Raw genomic sequence first — 23,501 nt, 5'->3', positions numbered from 1 at the left:
GCCCTAAGCGTGTGGGATTCGGGAGAGTCACGAAAACTTCTGGGTCTGCGAAGTCTACTCGAAAAAGTGTGAGTCTCCTGCAGCTTCCATGAGGGCAGGCATGTTGTCGGAATCCAATGATTTTGGAGGAAACACATTAGAAAAACACACCAGATAGGGCTCTAATATGGAAATTGACCTTATGAGGGTGGGTTTACAAAACAGTTTCAAAGATGCCATGTTTTCAGGATAGTATTGAACACAACCTAAACCACCAAAGACACTGTGGCTTTAATGAACAATGAATAGTAACTTTAACCCATGACCTCAGATCTGTGAGGCAAAAATGCTAAAGGTGCCCATACACTGTGCATTTTGCGGGTGAGGTGCAACGTATGCTCCCGCGCACATCCGATCGTACAGTTTAAAAAAGTATGTGCTGCAATGCAGTCCAAAATGCATCCAATTATTGTACTGTGTATGGGCACCTTAACTGCTATGTCACTGCACTATCAACACCATTAATTATTAGAGGAGGTTTTGTCACATCACATCCATAGCAGGTGTGTACCACAGGAAGTCCCCAGGTACAGACAGAGTTTCAGTTTGTTTATTGTTGTCACTGGCAGATGTCCAAACTTTTATATTCTCTGGGAATGTTCACAAGAGCTGGGGTTATATTCCTGACAGGCAAAGGCTCACTGGAGATAGTCTGCATTGTAAGACAACACCTTAATGCAAATTAGTGCTGCTCTATCCATACCCCTTTCACATTGCACCTAATTACTGGGTTTGCGCCGGTTTCTTGCCGGTTCAACCTGGTAATTTGTGCGATATGAAAGGGGTTACCGGGTCACGCAAACCGGTAGCAACACAGCAATACGAACTGGTAATAAAGAAGGATTCTTACCAGTTCGTTGTCATGTTGCTTTTCGGTGTGAATGGGTTAATCGGGTCAAACAACCCATTTCCCGTTAACACCAATGGAGGCAGTGCTTGGAGCAGTGCCAGCTCCAAGCACTGCCTCCTCCTACGCCCCCAATGACGCTCTGACACGCCCCCCCAGATGATGTCAGCGAACCGGCAATATTGCTGGTTCGCTGATGTAATCTGAACAGACCAAAATACAGGGTCGCACGGGGACTGAACCGTTTCAAAGTCCTGGTGCGACCCTGCATTTTGCGGTCTGAAAGGGGTATAACTGACAACAACAACATATGTGATGCCCCATGAACATGAGCAATAAGACTCATAGGAGGAAATTTACTAAGATGGGAGTTCTATTTCAGATAGGATGTTGCTATAGGCAACCAATCATATAATTTCTATTATCTTCTAGAAGGTGCTTAAAAATAAGAAGTAGATTCTGACGGGTTCTGATAGCAACATCCCATGTGAAATAGATCTCCCATCTTAGTAAATTGTCCCCAATAATATGACAATACTGTTGGCTAATAACAATAACAAACCTCAACATTTAGTAGGAGAGTGCAGCTAGGCCTGACTAGACATGGAAAAAACAGCTATTCTATTTCACACTAATTAAGACAAAGGGGTGTTTTAACCAGGGGATGTAAATAGATATGTTTCTCTGGGAGATCCAACACTTGCCAATTATCTGGAGTTTAATTCCTCATTGCTGAAGCACATGTCTGTTTCTTCTACTCTAAAGGTGCGTACACACGGGGCAATATGATCGCTGGCAATATATTGCTCAGTGTCCCGTTTTCATCGGTGACCAGAGATGGTCGCAGATGAAAATGTCACACTGCCGGGAGAAGAGGTAGGGGAAGTTGCTGGTAGGAGGAGCATGCTCCTCTGACCAGCGACCATTAGGGGCTGAAAATGGGAGCGCTCACCTGGCAATTTATCGCTGGTGCACACTCCAATCACTGGCAATATGGTCGCTCAGCAACCATATTTCCAGCGATATTTGCTAGAATCGCCCCCGTGTGTACGCACCTTTAGTATACTGATTGTAAGTTACCGGAGATGGGGAAATCAGCTGACTGGCTAGGTGGTGCTGGACAAGACTCAGTGCTCCTTGTGAAGATTAAACATTTCCTTCAGTATAATCTGTATCTTGGGCCCTTTATTACAATTAAAAGAGGGATAATATCTAATCATTTTTTATTTGTAAAGAAGGCTATTGGGACAAAAAGGGCCTCTTTGTCCCAACATTAGGTGGGTGAGGTCTTCACTGCCCCCAGTACTGCTACCTGCTCGTTTGCGGTGAATGCAAGATGAAGTGCCGGGTAAGAGAACCACCTGAAAACCAGACCGGACTGACGTTATACTGCTGGTTTTCAGGTGGTTCTCTTACCCGGCACTTCATCTTGCATTCACCGCAAACGAGCAGGTAGCAGTACTGGGGGCAGTGAAGACCTCACGGAATCGTCCCTCAGTCTCCCTGCATTTCCAACCTTGCTACAAAATAAATACTGGAGTCCGTGAGTATCACATAAGTGGAAACATTATCCCTGCCTAATAGCCAAATACGCTTGAAGATTTATTAATTTATTGGCATCTTGGTGGACAATCATACATCTATATATATGGAATTTGAATAATAAAATCCCGGGGACATTTATTTTTATCATATACATTTTTTGTATATTTTTCATATTTTTCATTTTTATATATATTTTTTTGATTTAATTTATTTCATTAATTATGTTATAACCATCATATAACAAACAAAAATAGGTGGCCACCTAAATTATATGAGCATTGTTTATTTATTTATTCAATATTTATCAATATCATATATTATGTGAAAATTGTTTATTGTATTTTTGATATGTTTTATAAGTGAGATTTTTTACAATTCATTAAATAATTATTAATTAAAAACTGTGTGGAACGGTGACTCAGCCATATTGCACTCTATATAACACTAGCGCAGACACTGGGATTTCTGTTCTTTTTATTGTAAAAATAAAGCAGTCAGTATTTACCCTGCACAGAAACAAAATAACTCACTCTATGCACATGTTACATCTTCCCCACCTGCAGTGCACATGGTTTTGTCCATTTGAGAAGGAATTTTCCTTTGCGAGTGAACCAGAATAAACCCCATAATGAAGTATTTTGTGTGTGTGTGTGTGTGTGTATATATATATATATATATATATATATATATATATGCATCAAGAAAGATAGCCTGGTAATGCAGGGATGATGGCCACAATGACTGGGTAAAAACAATCTAGTCATCTGACTTACAGCTTTGTACGTCCTCTTTTGACCAGCATGCTTCCGAATCTGTTCTCCATTAGGCCCCGTCTCCACATGCATGGAATAAATAATGTCAAAGAAATCTTCTACCACGGCTACTCTCCTCAAGGACAGCTTCTCCTCAATGCCCACGCCGTCCTAGGAAAAAGAGAGAGGCAGGGTGAGTAGGGGGAGATGCATGGTCACACAGTGCAATAAACAATCTCTAGACAAGAGACAGCCAATACAGTGCCATTCATATGTACAATGAATACCAATAACACAAAATAAGTCTAGGTAAACAAATGAATCACTGGTCGTTATTATGCTGGGTATGGTACAGTATGTAGATAATCAGAATGTCAGCAATCAGAATGTAGACACAGTCTGTATTTCGAGACTCCAGATGTTGAGATTTCCAATGTCAACATTTACAATGTATACAATGACATACTATCGACATTTCTAATGTCAATATTAGCCACGTCGAAATTAAGAATGTCGAAATTCTGTTTTACGCTACCGCAGCCTATCCCTAATGTTCATAAAGTAGACATAAATAATGTTGACATTCTGAGCCGACAGTGGGGCAGATGTATTAAGCCTTAACAAGAGATAAATGCAAGGGTGATAAGGAGAGATAAATGCCCAGCCAATCACCTGCTAACTGCCATGTTACAGGCTGTGTTTGAAAAAAGTCAGTAAGGAGCTGATTGGCTGGACGTTTATCTCTCCTTATCACCCTTGCATTTATCTTTTGTTAAGGCTTAATACATCTGCCCCAGTATCACTACATACAACTGAGCTATAGAGCCCAACCTGTTTTAGCTAGTAATACTGGAAGTTACCATTATATTCATGAATCTGCATTATGCTAAAATTCCTATTTACATTTATAGCTGCCAAACAAGTACATACTATAGTGTAGGCTACAGTATGTATGCTTGCCAGCTCAATCCTCATCCAATCATGTGCATGAGAAAGGCACATTGTACTGATATACTGTACTTATCTGCTGGCCTGCACAGCACAAGACGGTTTGCTACACAAAAACCAACAGATCTACAGGTCTATTTATCAAAGAGTGAAAAGTCCCATGTATTACTGTGTACTGCCAGAGATAGAGCTGCTGTCAGTGATAGCCCCCACCAGCGATAAGTTTCCCTGGGTTAATATATGTAAGTTATATTTGGCATCACATCTGGCTGCCCTAAAGACACTGTAGATGTAATATGTTCCTTTTATTGTGTACGATTTAATCGATCATTTTTTTCAGCTTTTCTCTGTGTTTGAGTTTTTCAAACATATGCAGCAAAAATGCAGGAATACAGTAGTAGATAGCAAGGGACTAGCACGTAGCACAGGAATAGCACATACTGTAGCACATGCATTTTCCAGGTGCTGATCAGGAATCCATACCATTTTATAAATAGAAAATGACACGATCTGATAAAATACTGTATGCAGCCTGCTAAGTTATATGTCAATCAAAAATAATAATCTGTAGGGTTTATTTCAGGGTTGCCGACTTTTTCTGTCTCCTCTCCGGAAGAAGCCCGGAGAGGAGACTTCCAGCTGCAGGTCGGGGGGCGGGGCTTGAGCTTTACATCATTAAGCCCCGCCCCCATGATGAAACCCCAATTCACGGATCTCCGTGGAAGGGGCGGGGCTAAAACGACGCAATTTTAGCTCAGCCCCCTCCTCTGAGACCCAGGAATTGATGCAATTCAATCCAAAGGTATGGGGGAAGACCCCGCAATCGGGGGTGGCGTGGGGGTCCCCCGGAATCCGGGAGGGCTGCCCACCTTTCCGGGGGGCCGGGAGGAGGACCCGATTTTCGGGATCCTCCCGGTAATTCCGAGAGGGTCGGCAACCCTGGTTTATTTACTAACAAAAGCGCAAAAGTACATAGCAGGACACAAGCTTGCCCTAAATTGTTTTTTTCTTTACAAAGCAGCCCAGAGCTCTTCAATAGAATCTTGCCAAAGTGCTATGGGCATACATAAGGGTTGTCTACTTTCAAAGTCTCCTCTCCGAGAAGCTGATGTAGAGAAGCTGATGTAGAGAAGCTGATGTAGACGTCATGAAGCCCCGCCTCCCAGTACTGCAAATCCCGGAATCTGTGGGTCTTTAAAGAGGAGGTGGGGCTAAATGCATCTTTAGTCCGGCCTCTCCCCCCGAAAATCCATGAATCATGGGAAATTAGGGCTGCCGCGGGGGAGATGTGCAGGGTGGTGGTTGGCCACCTTTCCAGGGGGCCTGGGGTGGAATATGATTTTTGGGAGCCTCTCGGCCATTCCGGGAGGGTAGGCAACCCTGGCAAACATGCCTTTTTTATAGGCCAGTTACCACCCCCAGGGGCCTACTTCCTATCAATCACCTTGTGAATGGTGTGCGAAGGAAAAAAGTAGCAGGGTTCCTTTGCTAGCAGGTGTCGTGCGCGTGCATTTCAGCCCATATGCCTGCGCAGATCATTGATAATTGGCCGCTGTGCAAATTCGCACAGCAGCAATCTGGTCTGAATTAGGCCCTATATCTGGAGGTATCATATAAATATTCACTACTGATGTGTAGTGTAAAATATTGCCTATACATTATGCTAAATAAATACAAGCAAAATGTGAAGCACACAGATTTACAGTAAATGTATTCACAACTGCATCCAAATATAGATGCATTTTTTGTGCAAGTGGGAACCAGCTTTTATCATTTTATTTGACTTGTAAATTCCATATGTGCTTGATGTATGTTGCCCGGTCGGCCTGTTCCTGGCAGGTTACATAAAACTAGGTTACCATAAACATCTGTGCTTGCAAAATAACTGAATTTAGTCAATTAAATAATGTCATTTTCTTCTGATGGCGTTATTAGGTCATTTCCTCTGTGCTTTAGTCATTGCCTGTGGCATTATTAAGTTACGTACTCTTATGACCTTTCCATTGAGTGTTGCATATAGACACTGTATATAAAGGTAGGTACAATATTCATATAAATAATTGAGATAATTAGTGTGCAGTTCTAAATTCACTGTATGGTAGGTGTAGTAATGATTGTATTCACATAGACATCTACAAATATTTTTTGGATGCATGCAGACGTTAGGAACTGCCCTTTCCCCCACCATATTGCAGCAAAAATGTGATTCACTGCATTTTATGACCGGCCACTTTCATATAGAGCTTTTCCAGTATTATCTCCCTATCCTGGTCACTTCCATAGAAAGTGGGCAGAATGTGGGAGATCCATCCACTCTGAAATTTGGTAGTCTACCCACATTCGGACAGTAGGTAAGTACCTCAGACGAAAAATCGGCAATAATAATCGATCAGTATTCAATCACGGATATTTTCATACGTCAATTTTTGGTAACACCTTTTTTTGTTTCAAAAACATGGAATTTTGCTGCAATTTTACCGATTCACATTGTTTTCGCTGATGCTACATTTTTCACCCAGGTGAAATATTGGCAATGGGATTGAATAGGGCGACCCAGCGAGGGAGCAGCATGGCTGACGCGGGAACTCTCTCACCTGAACATGCAGGACAAGGGATGGATCTTTAACCATGCTCAGGAGCGTGCTTCGTTAACGATATTGAGTGTACACACGAAGCGATGTTGTTAAAACCCTTTCTGAGCGATATTATTCAGAATATTGTCTAGTGTGTATGGAGCTTAAGGCCCTTATTCTAATTGCCATGCTCCCTGCGTGTTTGTGCAGGGGAGCGATGGTGAGCGACTGTGCATGTGCATATACGGTTATGCGCATGTGCAGCCGCTTGGTGCGTGCGGGTGTGGCAAACTGCTTGTTTGCAGTCCCATTCGCACCTAGCAGTGCGGGTGTGAGCGGCAGGGAAGGGACGTGCCCAGCGTTAAATGGGCGTTCCCATGAAAACGTTGGGCGTTCCCATACTAGTTTGACCATGACACGGGTGCGGGGGAGCGGGCAGCTGACATCAGCGGATATCAGATGCCTGCCAGCTTCCCGTACAGGGCGCTCACAGATTTAAGACTCCAGAGGGGTGTCTTAGGTCTGTAAGCACTTGCAAAATCATTTGATGGTCGGCGACCATCGAATTATTTTGTCCCTGCACACAAGCCTGCAAATGGATATACATGTAAAACATCCATTCACTTGCATGCAGGGATAGTCGGTGTGCGAGGGGGGGGGGGGGGGAACCAGTTGTGCGGGCGACATTTAAATGGCCCGCAAAGCTGAAACTGTGGGGGCGGCCTTTTTTATACCCCCACTATCCACGTTGGCATGGAGTTGATTTTAGATAGTGTGGTGAGCGTAGCGAGCCCCGCGAGGGGACGTGGAATACATGTAAAGTAATACGCGGCCGCTCGCCACACTATATAAACTCAACTCCACGCTGACGTGGATAGTGGGGGTATGAAAAGGTTGGCGGACGCTTACCGCCGTCGCTCGCCACTCTTCGGGTTGGCGTTCATAGTGGGGGTGGCGTGGGGGTGCATTTAACATTGTAAGCACCCATTAGGGTGCTTATACAATAAAAAATCGTATTGGGGCTTATACAATTTAAAATCTCATCGCATTGCATGCGGGCATATGGCATGCGATGCGATGAGATGCGATGACATACAACTTAATATCGTGGGCGCCGTGCTAGGAAACAAGTACCTAATCTTCTTTAATTTGTCAAAATAATAAAACCAAAAATTTTATCCTTAATTCTTTCAGAATTTTCCAAATATTCACAAATAAGATGTGTAATAACCTGTGAAGAAGGGTTACTTGTGATAGACAGGCAGATGTACCGTAGAGCTGGCAGCTGCACATGATGTGTTGGCACTGGTGCTGTGCGCTCAGTAACAGCATTACAGCACGGCACCTGTCTCTCGCTCTACCTGCAGAGCTGCTGAGAGAACTGGCGCCTTCAGTTATTTTATATTTACCAACATTTGAGAATAAACAGTTGGGAGTTATGAATCCCCCTGTTTGTGTAGGGTCTCCCACTGTTGTAAGCCCAATCACTTCTAAAAGAAACATAAAATTTATTTCAAAGTTTTAATAGTTTAATTGTGGCTCTCAGAGTAAATATTATGTATGCTGCCACTACATTTATTTGCTATATTATATATGGTATATCCAGTGGCGGTTTCTTATTGGCTTCTCTGTGCACTGGCTTCTCTGTGACTGGCAGTGACTTCCTATTGGAAGTCCGACCTGCCAGTCACCCAAGGCAGTCCCATTGGGAGGTGCTTCCTCCCTTTAGGGTATGCGCAGGGCCGGTGCAAGGCACCGGAGCGCCCCAGGTGAGTCGGATGGGGGTGCCCCGGTGCCGGCAGGGGGTACCTGTTGTGCCGTCTGGGGAGCGGGCAGGGGGGTCCATGTTGCCGTCTGACAGGAGCCTGCAGTGGTGTCCTTGCTGCGCGGGTACCTGCGGCGCTGTGTATAAAGCTGGCGGCAGCGGGGGGTCCCTGCAGTGAATAAGAAATAACTAGCGCTATGCGGCGGCGCGGGAAGCGCTTCTGTTTTGAAAACACTGGCCGCACGCTGATTGGCTGAATCTCAGCCAATCAGCATGCGGCCAGTGTTTTCAAACCCAGCTTCTGTATAGCCCGTCGGATAGCTCTAGTTATTTCTTATTCACTGCAGGGACCCCCCACCACCGCCAGCTTTATACACAGCGCCGCAGGTACCCACACAGCAAGGACACCATTGCAGGCTCCTGTCAGAAGCCAGCATGGACCCCCCTGCCTGCTCCTCAGATGGCGCAGCAGGTACCCCCTTTGCACGGAGGGCGAACTGCCGCCCTCCAGTGGCTGGCGCCCTAGGCAAATGCCTAGACCTGCCTAGTGGTGGCGCCGGCCCTGGGTATGCGCATACACAGTACCGAGGCTGATACTGTGCATGCGTCGGTCCTGGTGACTGCCTTTTACCTAGTGTGTTTGGTGCTTTAGACTGATCTCTTTTTTTGTCAGCTATATAGTTAGATTATACAGTCAGATATACAGTCAGATATACAGTCAAAGTGTTCTCTTACAATGATTACACCTGGTAGCGCTGCAATCTTTCAAGTTTAAACTCCGCCGGGGCAAACTTCCCTTGTTCACACCACACCATCCTACATATCTCCTCCAGATATGATGGTAATGTGCAGCCGTTACTGGCTTCCTAGCACTCGTCATGGTCTTAATGACTGATGTGTGAAATCCTTTCTCTGTTAGGATCTGCCGCTCAACCTCCAGGCCGTCAAACGAAGCTGCTCTAAGGCCTGGAAGACGCACAGACCTTGCATGAGCAGGTCTCTTTGCAGAGGTAGACGCCACGAGTCCCTTTGAAGACTTAGAAGATCTGGGTACCACGTCCTTCGTTGCCAGTCCGGAGCCACTAGAATGACTTCGGCTCCGTCTCTCTTTATCTTCCTTAACACCCGAGCCACTAGGGGAATCGGTGGGAAGACATAAATCAGGCTGTTGAACGCCCACGGTATGGAGAGGCCGTCCACTCCCTCTGCCTGAGGGTCTCTCGCCCTGGAGAAGTACCTGGACACTTTCCATCATGTCTACTAGTGGGGTCCCCCACCGAGCCACCAGAGCACTGAACACCTGGTGGTGTAGACTCCATTCCCCGGGGTGAAGCTCGTGGCAACTGAGGAAGTCGGCTTCCCAGTTGTCCACCCTGGGTATGAATATGGCAGATAGAGCCTGACAGTGACTCTCTGCCCAGGACAGGATCTTTGTTGCTTCCCGCATGCAGGACCTGCTTTTGGTCCCACCCTGCCTGTTCAGAAACGCCACAGTAGTGGCATTGTCTGATTGGATGCGGACAGCCTGCCCACTGAGGAGAGGGGCCGTCTCCAGGATTGCATAATACACAGCACGTAACTCCAGGTTGTTGATATGGAGACGTGTTTCCCAGTAGGTCCATTTGCCCTGAAAGGACTGACCCATGGTTACAGCACCCCATCCCAGGAGGCTCGCATCCGTGGTGACTAAGACCCAATTTTGGATGCCAATCCTTCACCCTGCAAGCAGGTTGGGCATCTTTCCTAGAAGGACAATGCACTGGTGCACTGACACCTGGGGGGTTTTCAACAGGTCTGTGACCAGCTGTTGAATGGCCACAATCTTTTCTTGTGGCAGGAACACTCTCATAAGAGCCGTATCCAACATCATCCCCAGGAACTGGAGTCTCTGCAAAGGGATCAGAGAGGACTTTGCTAAATTCAGGAGCCAACCGTGACCCGACAGGGTCTGCATGGTAATCTGTAAGGCTGCCTGCAGCTCCTCCGACGACCTCGCCTTTACAAGCAGGTCGTCCAAGTATGGTATGACACAGATCCCTTGTTTCCTGAGAACCACCATCATCTCCGCCATCACCTTGGTGAATATGCACGGGGCTGAGGACAGGCCGAACGGCAGTGCGCGGAACTGATAGTGATCGTTCAGCAGCGCAAACCTCAGATATTTTTGATGAGGTGGCCAAATTGGGATGTGAAGGTAGGCGTCCTTCACATCCAAAGATGCCAAGAACTCCCCTTCCTCCAGTGCCCGCAAGGACTCCATCTTGAACTTGGTTACAGACAAGAATGGGTTCAGGGATTTTAGGTTTAGTATTGGGCGAACCGACCCGTCCGGTTTTGGGACTACAAATAAATTTGAATAATAACCCTGCCCCCTTTCCAAGGGAGGGACCGGGGTTATTACTCTGGCCTGTATTCGTTTTTGGATTGCGTGCTGCAAAACCATTTGGTCCACTGGGGACACTGGAAGGCCTGATTTGAAAAACCTGTGAGGTGGTTGTATTGCAAACTCCAGCTTGTAGCCGTGCAAAATAAGAGCCCGTACCCAAGAATTGAGGCACGAGGCTTCCCAAACATGGCCGAAGAACGCCAGTCTGGCTCCCACCTCGACATGAGCTATAGGTGGTGCCCCACCGTCATGCTGCGGGTTTACTTGCAGCTGCCCCGGATGGCCGCTCTGTGGTGGCCGAAGCAGAAGGCTTCGTGAATTTACCTCGGGAGCCTCTGGCTGCATTTGAACCACCCCTAGCTTTTGGGCGGAATTTGCGGGTCCGAAAGGACTGCTGGGTGTGAGAAGGAAAAGGACGCTTGGGCGCCTGTGGGGTCGATGGCAGAAAGGTAGACTTCCCTGCTGTGGCTTTAGAGATTAACTCATCTAAACCGCTGCCAAACAACCGTTCGCCTGTGAAGGGAAGGTTTTCTACACTCCGTTTGGAGTCAGCGTCAGCCATCCACTGCCGGAGCCAGAGGGATCTGCGACCCGATACCGCCATGGCTGAGTTACGGCCGTTAATGGCTCCTAACTCTTTTTGCGCCTCACACATAACCTTAGCTGTGTCCTGAATATGGTGTAATTTTTCCGACACCTGCGCCACTGTCATGTCACCCAGAAGGCCCTCCTGAATCTGGGAGGCCCATGTGTATATAGACTTTGCCATATAACAACTTGCTAACACAGGACGCTGACACGCGCCACTAGCAGTAAAAATGGACTTAAGGGTATTTTCAACCTTTCTGTCCGTGGTGTCTTTCAAAGAGGAAGACCCTGGTACTGGAAGCACCATCTTTTTTGCTAGACGAGACACAGAGGAATCCACCTCAGGTGGCTCCTCCCACACTTTCCGTCTTGCAGGATCAAATGGAAACGTGGCTTTAAATTTCTTAGCCACTTTAAACCTCATTTCTGGGTTTTTCAATGCTGACTTGAAAGTATTCTCCAAGTCAGACTGCTCAGGGAAAACAACCTGATGTTTTTTCTGAGTGGCAAAGAAAGAAGGACTCAGAGGACTCAGCTAAGGGAAGGTCAAGCACCTCCCCAGGGGCGGATTGGGAATTAAAAGCAGCCCGGGAAATATGTTGATGTGGACCGGGGGGGGGGGGGGGGGAGAACCTGTTGCGCGCCGGAGGCGTGGCTGTTTTTTTTGGGGGGTGGCCTAGTGATATGGGGGTGTGGCATATTTCAACCTTCAGCTGCCGGGCGGAGGTGGAACGGGCGCTGGGAGGGTGTAATGCATACAGGGTTTAGGGGTAAATGTGCCAATCACCTTTAGATGAGTACAGGGCCCCTTCCACCCCATTATGCCCAACGGGTGACCCCATCTGGCAAGTCAGTCTCTAGTCCTGCAACGGTATATGAGCACAGGGAAGAGCCGTTTTCTTTGGCGGACAAGCAGTGTGACTGGGTGCACTCTGCTGGGGATGCAAGTCCTAGAGGCAGCCTGCGCCCACCTGGGCCTGGGGGCAGATGTCACCTTGTCCCTCCCATCCAGCCCACCCCTAAGCCTGACACACCAGTTGGACCACTGCCAGGTCCTGCCACTCGCTGCTGCGCTGCCTCAGCCTCCCTGTCATACTGTTTGACAGGCAAAGCAGCGCAGCAACACTGCATAGCAGCAGCGGAGCAGGCTGGAGAGAGCACCTCCCTGCACATTACTTACCCCGCTTTACATTGTGCCAGTCCTGCGTCCTGCTGCTGCCGGATTACGAGTGCTGCCCATCCTGTTGTTGATCCCCAGCATGATCCTGCGCTGCTGCTGGGGATCATGTCAGCAAGAGCTGCGGGACGAGCTGCAGGGAGGGAAGAGCTGCCGAGCTTCAGCTAACAGGCGGAGGGGGAATGGGCGCTGGGAGGTGCTGCGCGCGCATGTGCAGCAGCCCTCCCGCGGCCATGTTTGCTGTGGGCAAAGTGCCAGGCTGTGGCCGCTAACCGCGGAGATCGCGGTCAGGAGGCGGTCCGCTGCCCAGCCAGAGGTAAAGGCGGCACCTCCCTGATTGCCATAATTAATGGCTCTGTGCCCCGGAGCAGTGACTGTGAAGCATCAGGCTCCTCACCCCCCATGTCTGCTTCTTCAATATCATCCTCATCCCCGTCCTCTGCACCAGATTCAGGGGTTTGAGAGGGTGCACTTCTCTTACGAGATACCCCAGGAGTAGGAGTTATTATATCAACTCTAGCAGAAAGGATTGCAAGCTCCCTCTGCACTCTCTGGGTCTGTGCTGCTGTAGCAGCTAACTGTGTAGTTACAGTTTCTAGCATGGATTTCATCCCTGCTGCCCAGGCAGGCTCCTGTGAGCTGTCCTGTGTGCTACTTTGCTGTCCAGTAAGTTGTGGGGGAACCCCACTACTTTGGGGGGACATGCATGGCCCACAAGTAACTTGTGAGGAAGAAGCTGGCACAAACTTATCACTGCACACCATACATGTAAGTTTCCTCACCATTGTGACAAACAAACAATCTCCCCTCACACACAGAGCAAACACAGTGGATATGCAGTGTGATTTAAGGCCCATACACACTTGACGATTTTCACCTGAAAATCGGTCAAAACAGGCGTTTTGACCGATTTTCAGATGAAAATCGATTAGTGTGTATGGGACAGCGACCCCCGACTAGCGATGATGCGCGCTCCCGCATCATCGCTAGAAAAGTCTTTCATCTGCTGGTTTTACCAGCAGATCCAGCGATGATGGATGGCTTGTCATCCATCATCGCTGTGTGTGTACGCTGCTGGGCTGAAAGATTAGCCACTTTCAGCCCGGCGGTACGCCCCGCTGCCGCCCCCCCCTCCCCTCCCCTCCCCCGCCTGTCATACTCACTTGTCCACGCTGACGCTGCCCAGCTGAATCGCTATGTCCGGCTGGCTGCTGCTGCGGCGGCTGGCTGCTGAAAGCCCTGCTCCCCGCCTGTCTCACCTGCCGTTCCCCCGCTGGTCACCTGTGCGCGTCCTCCCGGGTCAGGCCACATGTGCAACTGATGCACCCCCCGCCTCCCTCCGTTCTGCTCCACACGGAGCAGCACTGGCCACCAATGGTTTTTTTTGTAAGCCAGTAATATATAGATTGCTGGCACATGCCAGCAATCTATATATTACAGGTACCACTGGGCACCAATGACAACCATAAGCCAGTAATATATAGATTGCTGGCACATGCCAGCAATCTATATATTACAGGTACCACTGGGCACCAATGACAACCATAAGCCAGTAATATATAGATTGCTGGCACATGCCAGCAATCTATACATTACAGGCACCACTGGGCACCAATGACTAAGTTATTAGCCAGTAATATATACATAGCTTGCACAGGCCAGCAATGTATATATTACTGCCCACCATGGGTTAAATAGAGCCGGAACGGGGCATAACTGCGTTCCGTCAGTTCATTTTGGAGGAGGAACGTCCGCTTACCTTGCCCTGCTCTCTGTCCCTGCCTGCATCATTAAAGGAGACAGCCGGCAGAGTGGTGGTAAACCCGGCTGTCTCAGAGCAGGTCCAACCATCCGCTGTGCGGCTATTTTGAATGACACGCCTGCTTGCAACTCGCAAGCCACCGTCGCCTGATTGGCTGCGAGTCGCAGACAGATGGACCTGCTCTGAGACAGTTGGATGACCCCACCGCTCTGCCCGGCGGTCTCCTTTAGTGATGCAGGCGGGGACAGACAGCGGGGCAAGGTGAGCGTAAGGATGCAGTGCACATAGCATGTTACCCCTGGCACCGTACATGAAAACCCTAGCAATGAGCATGTAGGTAAGCGGCAGTTATGTGTCATTATATGTAATGGGCATTACGGTGTGTGGCATATGTGTAATGGGCATTATGGTGTGTGGCATATGTTTAATGGGCATTACGGTGTGTGTGTCATGTGTAATGGACATTACGGTGTGTGTCATAATGTGTAATGGGCATTTCGGTGAGTGTCATATGTGTAATGGACATTACGGTGTGTGGCATAATGTGTAATGGGCATTACGGAGTGCATAGTCCCTTGTCCCACAAAGCCATGCCTTACATTTTTCGCAGGCCAGCAATGTATATGTTACCGCCGCCACTGCCCCTCCTCCCCCCGTGTATATTTTGTTATGGCGTACCGTATACATTGATTTCTCCCTACATGCGCAGCTGCAAATGAAATTTTGCCGTGCACACGTTTGGGATTTTTCCCGGTCAGGGCGGCGCGGGTGTAGTTTACCTGATCGTGGGCTCCGAATATACGCAGCCCAGCAATCAGCTCTGAATCAGGCACCAAGAACTGGAATGCACTGAATAAAATGGCCCTTGCTCCCACCCTTGTAATTCAAACCCAGCCCATTATGTAAATCACCTTTTATGTGAAAGATTTTCAGCAAAGTCTTTCACCTCGTGAAAATCTCTTGCTCTTTGGGAAAATGGCTCAGTGTGTACGCACTACTTTGGGGAAAGATATATCTATCAGAGATTTTGGGAAAGTCTTTTGAAATGAAAATCTTCAAGTGTGTATGGGCCTTTAGACACAGATAATTACTATGTGTAGTACTATCTGACCAGTCTATACTGTAGCTTAACAAGCTAGTGGGGTAGTGTACAGAGGGTAATGGAGGGGACCAATACACCAAACAACCTGAGCTTTCTAATTTTAAGAGCTGGTATACAGTACAGTAATCTAACAGTACTTTACAGTGTATGCAGGCAAGTGCACAAGTACACAAGCGCTGAAAACCTGATGCTGTCTCTGCTAGCAGATTCCCTCTGTTCCACACCGCTGAGGAGTGTCTGGAGCAGTACAATGGCGTTTTCAGCAGCCAGGGAAGAAGCAGGAAGCAGGTTTTGGCGCCCTCACAGAGCTATGGTCCCACTCTGGGTAAGCTCCGCCCAGCGTAATGGCGCCGGAGCTTACCTGCATTTTTATTCTGAGACTGACATTGAAAAATGTCCAACCCGTGGTAAACTGCCCTGGACAGTACAGGAGGCAGTACCCTGTCCCAGTGTAGGCAGGGGGTTGCACGGTCCCTGTGCAGGGCACCGCCAATACCGCCGCCGCCATCTTGCCGCACAGTCACCCGGGGACCCCACGGCGGGGGACCCCGGGGTAGTACTCACCACACGACGTCTTCAGTCTGGACTAGGGGTGTGCGGCATGCCAGGGGTGTGCGCGCTGCAGCGCAATGCCCGCGGTAACATCACCCACGCAGGACAGTGGTCCTGTGGCAGGGACAGCTCGGTACCATGAAGTGGCCTGCAGCTGAACCCTTTCCCCAGTCTCCCACGACGCAGGACTGCTGTTGAGTCCAAAACAGCAGTCCCAAAATAATAAAGAAATTAAACAGAAGGCAAAACTCTCTGGAGCTCTTCCTGATGCGTGCTTCTTCTAAGGCACATTTCTTAAACTGGCTAGAGGGAGGGGAACAGAGGGGAGGAGCCAGTACACCCTGTATAAAGTTTTATAGTGCCTGTCTCCTACGGAAACCCTCTTTTCCCCATCGTTATGAACGACTTCCCTGTATCCCATAAGAATGTAAGAGAAATTGGAATTTGTCCACACAGCTGTGATGTCAGTGCCTGCAGTAAGTGTATAATAGGCAGTTGGCTGACCATCTGTTCATACGACCGGATATGAAAAATGATCAGCCAGCGGCTCTGCTGCACAGCCAATGAGATATATCTGTGAATGGTGATGTTGACGTAGCTCTTGTATACACCCACCGACCGGGTGGCAATATATGGGCATCTTGCTGAAACAGCCGATGAATACCCAGCTCTACTGCTACTTCCTTGGTACAGTATGTTCTATATAAATGGAATAACTTCAATTATGTGACTAGCTTTGTTTAGTCATTGTACATTGCTTGACAGTAAAACTGAGGTACATTGCAAGTTATTTATGCAATAAAAGAATTTGTTGAGTGGCTTCCATTCACTTGGTTTAATTGGTTACGCACAATTCACTTTCCGGTAGATCTGTGCAATTCAAGAACCTGACATATGTGTCCCTATAATGAGATGCTGAACTTATCAGTTGTAGCAACATAATTGTGCAAATTTATTTGAATATATTTTTGCTAAATAAACAAGCGTCTCAGAGATTTAGAATCTATGCAGTATACGGACGTGAAAAATAAAACTTCATAATTACAATGTAGTTATTAAGTAATATCATATATTACAATGTAGCTATCAAGTAATATATATTTCCGCCTACAACTGCAACAAATAAAGGCGCTGATTCAGACCCATTCCTTATGGGCCGAATTCGCATGCGCAATTTCACATTCACCATGCTTCTTCGGGAAGGGAGAGCTGGTGAGTGGGCAGGGGGCACCCAGTTATACGGGCGGTCCCCTGGGAACGCAAACGCGGAGATGCCTTCTCGGGGCGGGCGGCTGATGTCATATGAACCGCATGCGGGGGGTTGTGTTCGCGCACACATCCCCTCGCTACAATTCGGGCAGCTGGGGTTGGGCATTTGGCCGAGCGGTGTTTATAGGCTATTACATGCATCCTAGCAAACAGGACTGAATCAGGACGAAAAAGAGCCACCCCTTTTGGTACTTGTGTATTATCTGGGCGCCCGATTTTTTCATCACTATCCAACTACGCATGGAGTAGATTTTATATAGTGTGGCGAGCGCAGCGAGCCCCGCGGATTACTTTACATGTATTCTGCGGCCGCTCGCCACGCTCCGGGCTTGCCACACTATATAAAGTCAACTCCATGCGTAGTTGGATAGCGGGGGTATGAAATCACCCATGGGTGACTATACAATTAAAAATCGGGTCTTTACATTGAAAAATCGCATCGCATGAATTGTATGCCACTATATTGCATGCGATGCGATGCAATACAATGAAAAAAATCGGCCGCCCAGATATTACACAAGTACCCTCCTTTATATAGATACATTTGCTCCCCACAGAAAACACTCCACCCAATATTAGGCCAAGAATACCAAATGGTTAACCTATTTTTCATGGAAAAAAGATAATTAGGTGTAAAAACTAAGGGGGATATTCAATGCAGGGTCACGACTGTTGGGCTGGACAGACAGCCGTGACCCTGTCCCGCTCTAGGCTGGCTCAACACAGATTTGTCCGGATTCAATGTCCCGCCTGCTGAGCGTTGAGAAGGGGGAGCGGCCGCGAGAAGCAGCGGAAATTGTCGAGCTGCGGCTGGGAGCTTGTCAAGAGATTGGGAGTTCTATTAAAGATGGAATGTTGCCCATAACAACCAATCAGAGTCTATCTATTAATTACTAGAATATGTAGAATCTGATTGGTACTATGGGCAACATCCCATCTCCAATAGAACTCTCACCTTAGTAAATATACCCTTCACCCCTTTGGGTGCCAAGTGAATTTGTCAAAATAGAAGTAAAAAGTGACAAGCAAGCATTTTTATTCATCATAATGACCTGTAATGTTCACCTTATATAGGAAATTTTGGTGGAAATTTAATCTCCCGCCACCATTCCCAACGAGGGGAATGGCGGCAGGGCCCTATTCAATGCTGTCTTCCCCAACAGCATTAAACAGGGATCTCGGGAGAACGTGCCTGACTTCACAAGTAGTTGGGTGCATTCTACCGGAGAATTGTCGAGCTCCCGGACGCAAATTGACGTTTTCCAGCCGCTTCTTGCGGCCATGCCCCCTTCTTGGTGCTAGGCAGGCGGGTAATTGAATCCCGCCTTCAAAATCACTGTTGAGTCGGCCCAAGAACGGGACATCGAATACCTCCCATAATCTTTTTTTACACAACATTTTTTATTTGAATTTATAAACCAAATGTGAGCCACGCTGGCATTCTTAGCGGATATTTTGCACATCACTCACAGAGTTAAATTCTGGTTTATGACATATTTCTTAATGGGAAAAAAAAGGAGTAAAAACTGGTTACTGAATTGAGAAAGGACTTTTTACCACGGCTGATTGTCCAAGCCTTGCTATAACTTGAAATATTCAGCTTTGATTTGTTTCTAGTTTCCTGGAAATTCATCCCATACGGTTATTAATCAATTACTTCTGTAGATAAAAAAAGGGCCGCACGGCTACAGTTCACTATTTATACATAACGTACGAAACACAGGTCACCCAATCTTTTTGAAATGTGCCCTAAAGCATATAATGAGCAAAGGCAAAACAAACATAATTAGATGGGAGGAGGGTGGGCTAACGGGAATATATGGCCTTCCTATCGTGACTCGGTGGGAACATCACAGGGCACAGTAACAAAAGGTAAGTTTCTGATGTTGCTATGGTGATATATTCTTTGATGAAGCATTGACGTATCAGAAACCATGGTCTGTAATAGACCAGATCATATATAATTATTTACACTGGGTATACAGTACACAGTAATAAATGCAAGATCCATATGGTACAAATTTCCTGCTTAGGTGAATTTGCCCGTTAGATTTCATTTTTTTAGGGTAATGCTTGAAATATGATGTAGGAAGTATCAGCTGGTCAAGGTCATACTTAAAACTGATATTGATCATACAACTTGAGGACAACAGTCATAGGCCACTCTATCAGTAATGTCCTCAGTGTCAGGGATGCTATGAGAGATTTTGTGGCGTCAAGTTTAAACTATTGCAGCTAAGAAGATCTACAGTATGCATTGAGTGACTGTGCACTACATAGATGTGCGTATCTACATTAACAATCACAACTAGCTTCATATAATTAGAATTATTAGAATTTATATACTTGGAACACAGGGAAAAACCGTTCATGTGCTTAAGTGTCTGACTGCAGTACATAAGGTTGTGAGCACAAGTCCCATAAATAGCATTCTGAGCAATACGTGTTTGAAATACAGCGGGGTTTAGCTAAAGTGGGAAATTTGACAATCAAAATGTCTATGTTGAGAACAGGGAAAGTATCAGGTTGAACCCAGAATGCTGATGTGTTAATAATGAAATTTAAAGCATCATGGTAAAGCACATATATATATTCACAGATTCTACGGTGGCCTTGGAGGTACATAAGTATCAATGTTAGATGCATAAACAGTATTAGTGACAGGTACAGTACATACTGTATTCTCAGTGACACATCCAATCACAGTAATCAGTGTATCATATATATATATACAGATGGAGCCGGGCTCCCTCTTGCTGGCGAATCGCCAGACTGTCTCTGCTGGCGATCCGCCAGCAGCGAGGCGCTCCATCTGACTGAGACACGCGTGCGTCTCACACGCACGCGCGTCTCAGTTTCCAGGCGGTGGGGCGATGGGAACCTGTCCGTCTCCACTTCAGGGAGACGGACAGGGTTAGGGGGGGTGCGGGGAGGCGGTGGGGACCCCGGGTGACCGCTGACAAGCCGTCGGGGACCCGGGGGAATCGCCGTCCCCTTTACGCCATCTCGTGCGCGCGCGTCCCCTTTCGCAGATACAGATGGCGACTGGCGGGGGATGGCAGCTGGCGATTCTGCCGCCATCCCCTACAAAGACCAGGCCAGCTCCATCCGTATGTTTAGTGTCCATTTGCGTGTCTCTGAAACACTGCCATCTGTTGGCAGCGAGTGAAACTACATCTTTTTCTCTCCCACATGCACAAACACAGAGGCAATCACAAGGTAGCAGACTAGCTTTCAAAGCATTTGCTTCAAGTGGGCTTACTAGTAGAAACATATTTAACTTTGTGAGGTGGTGTAACACTTGACAATAATATCTCTATTGCTATACAGGGGTTCTCTAACAGTACAGATTCCTATTATTAAAGTTTCTTTAATTGTGACTTTAAACCATAGTTACCTACCCTCCTGCTTTCTGCAGGAGACTACCTGAAATAGCAGCAATCTTCCTCTCTCCCTCATTAGTCTAGCAATCTCCCTCATGTCACTTAGCCCACATTACACTGTAACATTTGTGAGGAAAAAAGGAATTAGAGACAGATACATTTACATTGAATCATCTGCACCATTTCCCAGCACTTTACCAAGTATAGTATCTCTTACTAACTGCTTTGGGGCTCATCTACATTTGGATATAAGTCATTTTATAAGATTCCTCTCAGATGTAGCAGTACACACCCGCGCTTCTAGGGGCCACGTTCACAATCTCTTTTCACAATCTCTCCATATATGGAACTAGACACGGCCTTTGGGTGGAGAATGACACGCCCCCTCAATGAGACACTGTGCAAAATTCCATTACCAACTATAATCTCCCTGAAACTTGTTTTCAAAAGTAGGCAAGTATGCTTTGAAAACATATAAAAAAAACTGAAAACAAAAAAGTTCAGATAAATGCAGGCAAACGTCATTCCCTAAAGATAAATGGAGCACAGAACTTACAGAGCAGAACTCTCTTTTTACACATATGAAGCCGCTGTCAAAGTGATAGATGTTTTATGAAATGAGTAGAGTAGCAACAAATGTTTGCTGACGGGGGCACTAGCAGGCTGACTGGTGTGCTGGGAGGGGAGTACATTACATCATAAGATGGCAGAAAAAAATAGGAACACAGGATATTACTTGTATTAGGCATGTATTTGGACAGAACAGCAATACTATGTAGCATCAGATCCAGACAGCAGGGAACACAGAGTATATATAAAACATGACAAGAACAATGCCGAAGAGACAGCTGTCTTATGGACACAGATCCTGTCCAGTGGAAATCATCCTGAACACAGTGCAGTATCCTTTATAAGTACTTAAGCTGCCCATACACGCTGCGATCCCGGCGTGCGTTGTGGGCTTAAATAGCATCCATCACATCGCATTGCATGCCTTGTGCATGCAATGTGATGAAAAGCAAGTACAAAAAGTATGTGCAGCACATACTTTTTGTACTGTACGATGAGGTGCCGCGGGAGCGCGCCCCTCAAAGCACACATCGTACCGCCGGGATCGCAGCGTGTATGGGCGGCATTACTGTTACACAAACATCGCCCAACTTTCAAACAAATATAAGGGCTAATTCAGGTTGGATCGCAGAAGCGTTGCAGCCCGCATTATGGGCCTTATTCTGGTTCACTCTTAGAGGTGGTATGCTCCTCCCTCTGCATTGCTTAGGATCACATATGCTAAGCTGCTGCGAGCAGCTTAGCATATCCATTCCAAACTGAATCAGCCCCATAATACTGAGTCAGATTGATGGGCGTTTAATCTTAAATCATAACTTCTTAATAGAACTTAAAAAAAATCAGGTGATACACATATATAAATATGTCATTGCCTGCACATATTTCCATATTGAGTAAAATATACATCAGGTAACCAGAGACACGGTTTCCTGCCATATGACTACAGTGACATTGACACCAATAATATCTGCCATGACACAAGTAATGGGGCAGCTTCCTAACTGCGAGGACAAGCATACCTCACCTAAATAAACATGCATAATACTAATCTCAGGAGTTCTTTAATGTAATAGGGCCAAATGTGCTAAGCATTAATAAGTGATAAATTGGAGAGTGATAAAGTACAAGCCAATCAGCTCCTCTCATAGGCTGTGTTTAAAAAAGTCGCAGGAGTTGGTTGGTTGGTAGTTTATCACTCTCCCACTTTTCAAGGTGATGATCATAACAAACCTGTTAATAAGCCATTTCTCATGAATTCAAGCTTGGTTGAAACAAAAGGGAGTGTTGCATAACAGTATAAGGCCGTGATCACAGCAAATTGGAGACATGGATGAATGGATCAGGCAGATGGGATAAGGTCCACTTTGGCTTAAATAGGCATTTTGTGAGCAATTTTTAAGCACGTTGTTGATTAATCCTGCCATCGGCTCAGTGTTGCATCTATAATGGGTGCAGGGTACAGCATACTCTATATGGCCACATCTGCACACAGGCCCCCTCCAGTCTTAGAATGAGCCGGTATCATCTGTTCAGCAAAACCACGTGATGATGAATAATGGGGAGTACTGTCTATGCCACTGTCGCATAAGTCAAGAGTCTTGGTATAACCACAGCAACGAATGGCAACTAATGGTAAACAAGCAGTAAGAACCAACGCTGTGGTTATCTAACAGTAATAGAAGCTGTTTACGGCTGTCTTTTTAAAACACAACAACAAAATGTTCTTTATGTCGTTCAAAGGAGAACTAAGATCAATTCAATGCGCTTTTCCTGGGAGATAATCTACAAAACAAGACAATGTGTTTCTTCAAACAAACATTTCTGTGGAATTGTGCAAATGTGTTTATTTGCAGTGGTTGTGTGACGGTACATTGAATGAATAATGAAAATGAAATGGCAGGATCATAAAGCTTTCAGTCAGACTGCTGAAGCACATAGTGTTGACCTATGCCACCGTATCTCTGACTGACGCTAAATAAAAAGCTGTGGTTTTATTGCATTTCCCATTTACTGTAGGTTGCAGTCATTGAAATGCATGGGTTGCAGATTTGGCACCCCCCACACACATATTAAGTACATTTTTAATTCACTATAAGAGTAGAAAATACTGTGGTATTAGAAGCCAGCAGTATGGAACATCATCTAGTGGTGGTAAGTGGCACTTCAGGAAGATTTATATTGTTTGGAAGTTTAACCCTTCGAGTGCCAAAATATCTGCAAAAAATTCCACGGATGCTAACAGC

At 46.5% G+C, this 23,501-nt stretch overlaps 1 protein-coding gene across 4 annotated transcripts in view; it reads right to left on the bottom strand.

Moving 5' to 3' along the window:
- NOL4 (nucleolar protein 4) overlaps positions 1-23,501 on the bottom strand; it is a 289,423-nt gene that overhangs the window by 142,604 nt on the left and 123,318 nt on the right. For all 4 annotated transcript variants that reach the window (XM_083187452.1, XM_083187451.1, XM_083187453.1 and 1 more), the window contains exon 2: positions 3,205-3,354. In XM_083187452.1, coding sequence (XP_083043578.1) covers positions 3,205-3,354 — 150 coding nt within the window. The remainder of the gene's footprint in view (positions 1-3,204; positions 3,355-23,501) is intronic.

Source organism: Crinia signifera, chromosome 5 (genome assembly GCF_055691185.1).
Source record: "Crinia signifera chromosome 5, ASM5569118v1, whole genome shotgun sequence".
Classification (NCBI taxonomy): Eukaryota; Metazoa; Chordata; class Amphibia; order Anura; family Myobatrachidae; genus Crinia; species Crinia signifera.
The sequence above is the reverse complement of the archived record's forward strand: the minus strand, read 5'-3'. Positions and strand labels throughout refer to the sequence as shown.